This window comes from Podarcis liolepis (genome assembly GCF_965112155.1).
Source record: "Podarcis liolepis genome assembly, chromosome: 6".
Classification (NCBI taxonomy): Eukaryota; Metazoa; Chordata; class Lepidosauria; order Squamata; family Lacertidae; genus Podarcis; species Podarcis liolepis.
Window position 1 is genome coordinate 32,142,696 of NC_139559.1, and position 8,732 is coordinate 32,151,427.

The 8,732-nt window shown below is 44.6% G+C and overlaps 1 protein-coding gene across 1 annotated transcript; it reads right to left on the minus strand.

Annotated features, from left to right (window-relative positions):
• Positions 1–4,630: 4,630 nt before the first annotated feature.
• LOC310709209 (putative G-protein coupled receptor 139) lies at positions 4,631–7,519 on the minus strand. The gene is made up of 2 exons (XM_083508487.1): positions 7,351–7,519; positions 4,631–5,923 (listed from the first exon to the last, which is right to left on the minus strand). Exons 1-2 carry the CDS (start codon positions 7,421–7,423, stop codon positions 4,998–5,000), a joined length of 999 nt encoding a protein of 332 aa, XP_083364613.1. The 5' UTR covers positions 7,424–7,519; the 3' UTR covers positions 4,631–4,997.
• Between the last annotated feature and the right edge of the window lie 1,213 nt (positions 7,520–8,732).

Here is an 8,732-nt window from a genome sequence, read left to right on the forward strand (position 1 = left end):
CGGCTTCACGGGCTGGCACTGCTCAAATGCTTTGTCACCAGTGCAATGCAGCAGAACCGCATTATTATAATCTTCTAGTTTGCATGGATAACATTTGCTTCCAACTTCTCCAGGTCTCCTCCAAACTGCCAAACTGAACTCACGGAGGATGTGCAGGCATGCTTCATGCAGGGTCTATCAAAAACTGCAGAAACAAGCAGCGCCTGGTCTGGAGGAGCCCTGCCATGCACCTGGTCTCCCTGCAGCAGTTCCTGCTGCTTACCAGGAGGGGCAAGGTGGAGCGAATGGTGACCAGATACACTGGTGGAGCTCATTTAGTGCTCTAGTCCATGTGGTTGCACTGCACCCCTCCCTGCTGGACGCTGCCAGTACAAAATTATTCAACCCACTTCTTAGAATCATAGAGTTGGAAGGAACCCTCATCCAACCCCATGCAATGCCACACAACTGTCCCTTATGGGGATCAAGTCTGCAACCTTGGCATTACCACCACCACCACACTCTAACCAACTGATTCTAACGCCATGTAGTGATGCTGACAGGAGTCCCCAAACTAAGGCCCGCGGGCCGGATAAGGCCTGAGGGATTCATTTATATAGCTCGCGGCAACCCCCACTGCCTGCCGCCCTCTCTTACTGGCGCTGTGCTGCGTGGCTGCCCACTTCTGGGTCGGAAGAGCACCAGAAATAGCTTGTGCACATGCGCAAGCGTTATTTCTGGTGCACATCCAGGTCGGAGGAGGCCCGTGCACATGCGCACAAGCTATTTCTGGTGCTCCTCCACCCCAGAAGTGTGCTAGAAATAGTGTGTGCGCACGTATATGGGCACACGCTCCCCCGCCCTCTGACCTGCCACACAATTGGTGCTGGAGACACTGGCCTGAGGTGTGGTAAGTTTGCTGACTCCTGGATTTCAGCATGGCTGTCTCAAGTCTCTAAAGACCTACATTGGCTTCCAGTACATTTCCGAGCACAATTCAAAGTGTTGGTGCTGACCTTTAAAGCCCGACACAGCCTCAGCCCAGTATACCTGAAGGAGCGTCTCCACCCCCATTGTTCAGCGCGGACACTGAGGTCCAGCACTGAGGGCCTTCTGGCAGTTCCCTTGCTGTGAGGGAACCAGGCAGAGAGCCTTCTTGGTAGTGGCGCCCACCCTGTGGAACGCCCTCCCATCTGATGTCAAGGAAATAAACTACTGTATCGGACTTTTAGAAGGTGTTACGGAAAAATCTGGGTGCGGGGTTACTCTGCCACCCAGCTCATCGGACTACGTCCGTGGGTCCCTGCGGAAGAAAAATGAGCTCAGCCGGACACAGGAGCAAACTGCAGAAGATCCAAGTTTATTGCGCAACAGGTTCAAGGCGAGATTGAACAGCGAGAAAGGGGTGACATGAACTTTTGAAACTCCCTCCATGTCCCAGAATACAGTGCAAAATACATCCCAGTTACATCATGAATACATTAAGGAGAGGTTGGGTTACACTGGATTAACATATGGAGGAGGGAGGGGGAATATGCAGAGGGCTGGAGATATGGAGGAGGGAGGGGGGAATATGCAGAGGGCTGGAGATATGGAGGAGGGAGGGGGGAATATGCAGAGCTGGAGATATGCGCAGATAAGCACATCCTGAGAAGACAATGGTCTATGTACACGTAGTCTGTCACCTGGCATTGCCCGGAGGATTGCCCGGAGGAAAGGTTTGGCAGAGTGATTTTGACAGGATTACCTGAGAGATTATGGAGGACAGGGGAGGGGTGATGGAGTCCTAGAGAAATTGAGCAAATATATTGTAGTGAAGACATGCCCCCCCTTCCATAACAGAAGGCATCTGAAGGCAGCCCTGTTTAGGGAAGTTTTTAATGTTTGATGCTTTATCATGTTTTAATATTCTGTTGGGAGCCACCTAGGGCTGGGGAAACCTAGCCAGATGGGTGGGATATAAATTATAAATTATTATTATTATTAAATTGTTTATTTGTGATTTATATGCATGCATGCATGAGTGGATCTTGCTTGCATTTTGGGACTTACCTTTGAAGTGCAGCTATGAAGCTGCCATGATGAGCTCCTGAACTTCAATTTTTCCCATTGGGTGTTGCTGCCAGGAATGTTAAGAAATGCAGTTCGGCAGCCTCCAGGAATTCTCCAGCCTCCAGGGCTGTTTTGGTATGCATCACAGGAGCAGTTTGAGTGACGGTTTAGAGGCAGCATCATGTTGCAGCCCAAGCACTCAGTCTGCTCCTTCACTAGAACTCACAAAGACAATAGACTAACCTGATCCCACAAAAGTAGGGATAAGAGCAGATAAGATGAAAGCTGGAAGGAGACTCTGGAGGAATGCAACACCCTTGAATCAGCTGACCTTACCCCTATCCATTATTCAAGCTCCCCAGCCTGTCTAGGAGTGCAGTCAGGAGAATAAAATGAATGAGGTAAAGAGGAAGAAGACTAGGGAATCCTATGAATCACATTGTCCACTAATCCAGAGAAAGCCATGGCCAGGGGGCACATTCTAGGCTCCTCCATTTACAGGCCTGACCTTCAGGAGTAAGTTATGCTAGGGAATGCAAGATAATCTGGTGCATTTTCTAGATGGCTAAGCAAGTGGTTGTTGGTTATTGTCCCCCCCCCCCTGCGCCACCGCTGCAATGGGTTGTTTTGAAAAAATCTCTCTTTTAAATTAAGTTCCTTCCCAACTATATTGCTATATGCCATGAAGCTCCCTAGGCGACCTTGGGCCAGTCACTGTCTCTCAGCCTGACCTATCTCACAGGGTTGTTGTGAGGATTAAATGGGGAGGAGAGAACCATATGAGCCACCTTGGGCTCCTTGCAGGAAAATGTGGTGTATAAATATAAGAAATAAACAAAACAAAACAAAACAGGTAGTGCTAGGGTCGCCATATCCGGTGCAAATCCGGGCACAAAAGTGTAAAATTGCAAAAAGAGAGAAGTTTTTGAGCTATTTTAAAGGGAAATCACCAAAAATGACACTGTCAACATGAGTTGCCATGCATTCAGATTTTCCCGGACATTTTTAGCGATTTCCGCCTGTACACTGCTTCCGACTGCAGTATTCCAGCTATGTCAAGGAAATTCCGGATGTATGCCAACCCTAGGTTGTACCAAATGAAGAGAGAGAGACCTTTTGGGTTTTTGTATACTTGTTAACAACCAATGGCCCATCAGAGTAAGCTTTATGCCTAGTCACTGGTCCATCTAGTCACTGGTCCATCTAGGTAAGTGTTGTTTAAACTGACTGGCAACAGTGCTTTTAATTCAGATTTCCATTTACTACAGAAAAACTGTTAAGCAAAAATATTCTGTGATACATCTGCAGTAGCTGCTGGTGGGAAAACCTTTAGCACATTTGGGGGGCGGGTTGATGGTTTGTCATGTGTCTGGTGATGTTTCAGTGGGTGGTCCCACTCACCGCACTCCTGCTGTATTTTTGATACAGCTGTTTTGCACAAGAGCAAAGCAGCTGTTTCAAGCATAAGATATACATACAATGAACATGTCTTCAGGGATGTTGTTGCCACCCCCCCCATCTCTAGATCTCTTGCATCAGGCCCCAGAACTTTTGCTGCCTTTTAAAAACATGTTGTTTATTGATATATATTTTAAAATACTTACAGAGCTGCTGGGCATGCTGCAAAGCTCAGTGCCAGTGAGAACTCAGCCACTAACCACTTTAATTTGCAGAGGTCCCAATCCACATACGTACTGGGAGCAGAAAATCCTGTTCATGTCCCATAGTTCAGGATGAGAACCAGCATTTGTCATCCCCTGCCCTCCCTGAAATTCAGCCTAAGTTCGCATCCCTGTTTACAAATTGTGCCAGGTTCTTTGAAGTCTCTAGCAACACCCCTTCTTCATTCCTTACACAATGCCAATAAGCATCTTTTCCTTCATGTTTCCCAGCAAGCATATTCTTGGCAACAGAGGAAAGAACGGCAGTCTTACAGGAAATTAAATGTATGGGGAACTGATAGTACAAATATATTTCCCTCCCCGCTTCCCTGTATGTTTGTTCAGCATTAATAAAGCATGTGGGTGTTAAATCTCACAGGAATCAAGTACAAGGGCAGAGAGGCGGCCATTTAATCCATGATTTCTGCTTCCAGTGTCAGGGCTGTGCTGTTTAGATCTGTATTGTGGCTCTGAAATGATACAGATGTCCAACCGACTACAAGTTTGGACAAGCGTTTTACCGTACACAATTTGACACCAAGGCAAAGCAAAACTAAGCAGTAGAATTCTGCTATATTCAGAAAGGTACACATTATTGAGCAAAAGTAAGGGTTATTAGTAGTGTGTGGGAGGAAGAAACAGATTTCTCTACAAGAAGCAAAGTCAGCGCTATTGGCTTCCGCTACTTCAGGCAGTGGGCTGTTGCTATTTTAGGCTGGGCTTCAGCTACACAGAATGCACAATTACAGTTATTATTCAGTGCTGCTTTTCTGGGGGTACGCAAGGGTATGCAGAACCAGCACTCCCCGCCCCCGGCAAATGTTAAAAGTGCACTTACTGTAACAATGGTACTGTGGTTGTTGATGTTATTATTTATTCCATTTACCGTATATACCGCCATTCATCAAAAGATCTCAGGGCGGTTCACAAAGAAAGACCCTTCTCTCTGCCTGAAAGAGGAGGTTGGTGATCAAATGAAGCAGAGGGCGCTGCTACATGTGGTGCTTGTGTGTGAACGTGCAGAGGCTCTTTAAATAATGGGAGGCAGTGTGAAAATATATATATCAGTGGATTGGTAATGGTCCAGCAAATTCTTTCAAAATCATGGGAGAAACTCATCCATTTGGGTGCCTTTGCTGCTGTCACTGAAAAGCAGGCATCCAGGTAGGCTGAAGCTGTGAGCCATTGGGACATGGAACCACTTGCATTTTCCCACTTGCAAGAGCACTGAAGGCAGAGCTCAGGTGGCTGGACTCAGCTGCAAAATAGATGTATCCGAACATCTCTGTTGGATGGTATGTTGTTCTATGCCTGGAAAACAACAGGTAGGGTTTTTCTTTTTGCTTGCCAAGGATGCACGATGATCTTCAGATACCGGATAAGCTCCCTTCGGAAGACAGATTGGGTGCAGGCATAGAGATACATATTGGCAGCAGTGTTGGTCATTTCCAGCATGGTCCCTATATCTGCCACAATGTTTATGGTCTTGGAGTAATCTTTCCTTTCTATGTCATAGTAGCAGGTCTTGATGATGATTTGGGTAACAAACCTTGTGGTACAGAGATAGGCAAATGTCATTGAAACTGTCACCAGGAGGACAACGGACTTCTTTTTTGGTTTCCCTAAGTGAGTTTTAGGTGGGGTTCTATGCAACACCTCTCGAGAGAGACAGTGCACCTTGTTATGGCGCATTATCTGTCTTAGAATGAGGCTGTTCAAGGTGAAGATGATGGTGTACGGGATAATATAGAGCAGAGAAGTCTGAAACCACACAAGCGCTTCAACGTATGTTCTGGAGAGCTTAGGGTTATACTTGCAGATAGAAAGTCCTGTAGCATTCTCCACTGCCGAATAGTTTGACCAGTAATGGGGGATGGCCACAAGGTAGCTGCAGACATGGATCACACCAATAGCATACAGTGTGTTCCTGGCAGAACAGATTCTCATCTTTAGCCTGAAGGTGTTGATAGTGATAAAGCGCTCAATGGTGAAGGAGACCACCAGCCAGACAGAAGTGTTGACTGCACCGTAACAGAAAACATCCCGCAGGGTACACCAGGGGTCACTGTACCAGAATGGTCTTTCACTGAAATGTTCTGTGACCATCTCAAGGAGGACAAAAAGAACAAGGACCACTGTGTCCGAGAAGGACATGGCCATGAGGTGGTACCGACTGGAAGGGGCAATACGACAGTTCTTTCGCCACAAGATGAACAATGTCATAATATTTGCTGCAATGAAAAACAAGACCATGTAACCCAAGAACCAGGGCCAAATTCCGTACCTGGAAGACTGTAATCAATAAACCGCATGCCTAATACATGTCAGTGTAGCTCTGACCCCACCCACTTTGTGCCTTGGCCCTGTATTTTCACAACACTTTTGTCTTCTTGTGTCCCCTCCACTCTGCCGTTCCCTAGACCTGTTTCCTCCGCTAACCCTTATATCTGCTTGTTCTGTTTATTCCTTCAGCTACCCTTCACCTCAACTGAGGGACCTCGTCTCAGTTTAGCAGCCCATTTACTCTCCACATACCTCCCCAAAATCTGTATGAAGTATGGATTCCAAATATACGACATTCTCCTCTCTCATAGATGTTGAGCTACAAACATTCCGTTGTGGTTTCCTTCTCCCTGAGCAATTCAAATATTTGGAAACACTGTCAAATCAGCTCACTCAATTGGCTTCCCCATTGCAATTATTACTGCAGATAGGCCCATCGTACATGTTGGGTAAACTATTGCTCAGCTGGCAACCAAGGATCAGGTTCCAAGAGAAAATAAAGCTAATAGAGCTTCCTCTTCCATGGCACTATGTTAAGGGGTTGTATCCAGCATTTGGCATCCAACCGGGTAAGCTTTTCACTAAGTTCTCCACAACCGTAGAGTCGGAATATAAAATTCTGTTGACTTACTCCACAGATGTAGAGTCAGAATATAAAAGTGCATTTCTGCCAATGTACTCACACAAGGTATCTAAAATAAAGATACCAAACCACCTTGTGTGAATACATTGGCAGAAAGGCACTTTTTATGTTCTGACACTACAACTGTGGAGTAAGTCAACGGAATTTTCTCAGGCCATTGGTGGTCCTTCAGGAGCTAAATTCTACCCTGTTCTATCCCCTGCAAATTGGGAAGAAGAGTTATTTAGATTATCATTCAGCATCCTAAAACATCTATGACTGCTTCTCTCATATTATTTTTAAATGGTTCCAATGCTATCAGTGTAAACACATTTGAAGTAAATTTCAAGACGGTAGCAAGTCATGATATGTCAGCTGAAGATAACCGAGAAATAAGCTCAAAGCAGGCTCAGCTGGAATACTGATTTGTAAACATCTCTAATGGCTGTCAGAACATGGAAGAACTGCATGAGCATCACTTGCAGACATTATACAGGCTGTCAGAAATCCCAAGGACACAAGAGGGAGAGCAGCTTCTAAAGCACCACCCAGCTTTAAGGACTGTTTTTCTCTCATTCAAAACTGTATTCTTCTTCTCCCCTTTCAGTGAGAAGCCCCCCCCCCCCGGCATCACTGACTGTTGCTCTACCATACATTAAATCTTTGTTGCTTCTGTGGTTGTATCCCTTGCTCAGGAAGACAGCCCAATATGGGAAGACATTTCCAATTGCTGCTTATGTCCAGCATACTTACATGGGATCCCGATTATTGCTAGAAGCGGATAGAACACTTTATTTAGTGTTACCATCCAATGTTCTGACGGCATTCTGAAATCCAGTTCTCTAGCAAATGTCTTGTCCGCTAGTGTTAAAAGACAGTCCAGTATTTCCTTATGGCAGGACTGTCCTGTGTTTATCTTCCTAATTGCTATCTGTTTAAATAATCAGTAACTTAATTTAATTTAGCACCTACAAATCTCAGGTTAATTATTATCAGGTTAGTTATGAAAGGAGAGGATATGCACAGAGACAAGATTATGAGCACAAAATTAAACATGATCAACTAAAGTGGTAGAATAAGGTCATGGATATATGCGTAAATTCTCTAGTGCAGGCAAAAAAAGGATGGATTCTGCTTTAGGTACATGATTGAATTTTAGCCTTATTTTGTTTTAAATTTGCCCCACTTGTCTCCGATTTTACTCTTTAACATGTTTCTTGCTATTGCAACTTTGATTGCCTTTCATATGACAAGAATTTGCTTTTTGTATTTCAGTTTTATGGCTCACGAGGAAGGAAAAATTTAACTCAGAAAATGCCAAATGCCACTTGACACCAACACCTGAAATGTTATTCTGTTTGGAAAGCCAAACACACCAATCTTCCCAATGTAGAAGAACTACACACCAAGCAGAAAGCTTCCCACTATTAAGGTGATAATCAGATAAAGGTCCCAGGAGAACTGAAACAGGTGTATCAAATACAAGAAAAGGAAATGTGAGGAAACCGTGCCGTTGCAAAAACTCATACAAGACCTAATAAATGCAAGAGTTGTAGAAGTCAAAACCACAGTGAAGAGAAGCAGCAAGTGCAATAATCTCTTGAGCTAGTCACCAGTTTCACCTCAAACCATGTTATGTGTAGTTTGAATTTGATCTTTATAATACCAGTGTTTTAACAGTATTCAAAGTAGGATTATATATAGCTGTTACTATAAAATAGCATTTGGGCTATAAATGCTTTGAATGAATATATAAAATGCCCACCAAATGTGCTGTGTGTGTATATAAGGAGAAAAGAGCTGTACCTGAGTGGGAGGGATAGTGCAAATTCAGGTTCCCTTTAAAGCTAGCTCCCACACCACTTTCTTTTCCTTAGCCTGTGATTTTCCCATTGGTTCCTTTAATTGCATACATCTGCTGCTCTTAGCTGTTTCCTATTCAAATAGAACCCCCCTTCAATTTGTTAGCAAAGTAACTACTGCATTGTCCAAGCCTTAGATAGTGCTTCCAGACAACAGCCATCTCATTTGAATGCCCAACTTCAATTCTTTATCCTTTGCTTTGTGGCTTGTTAATGGAAGTCACACACCCCTTTCCTCCCTATGTGTCACCTGTTTGATACCTAAATGGATAG

What these genes read in the sequence shown, in the direction of transcription:
- LOC310709209 (XM_083508487.1), bottom strand. Translation starts at nt 7,423, where the DNA reads ATGCCGTCAGAACATTGGATGGTAACACTAAATAAAGTGTTCTATCCG. An exon ending in AGCAATAATCGGGATCCCAT is followed by an intron (nt 5,924 to 7,350) that starts GTAAGTATGCTG and finishes TTTTCATTGCAG; the next exon opens with CAAATATTATGACATTGTTC.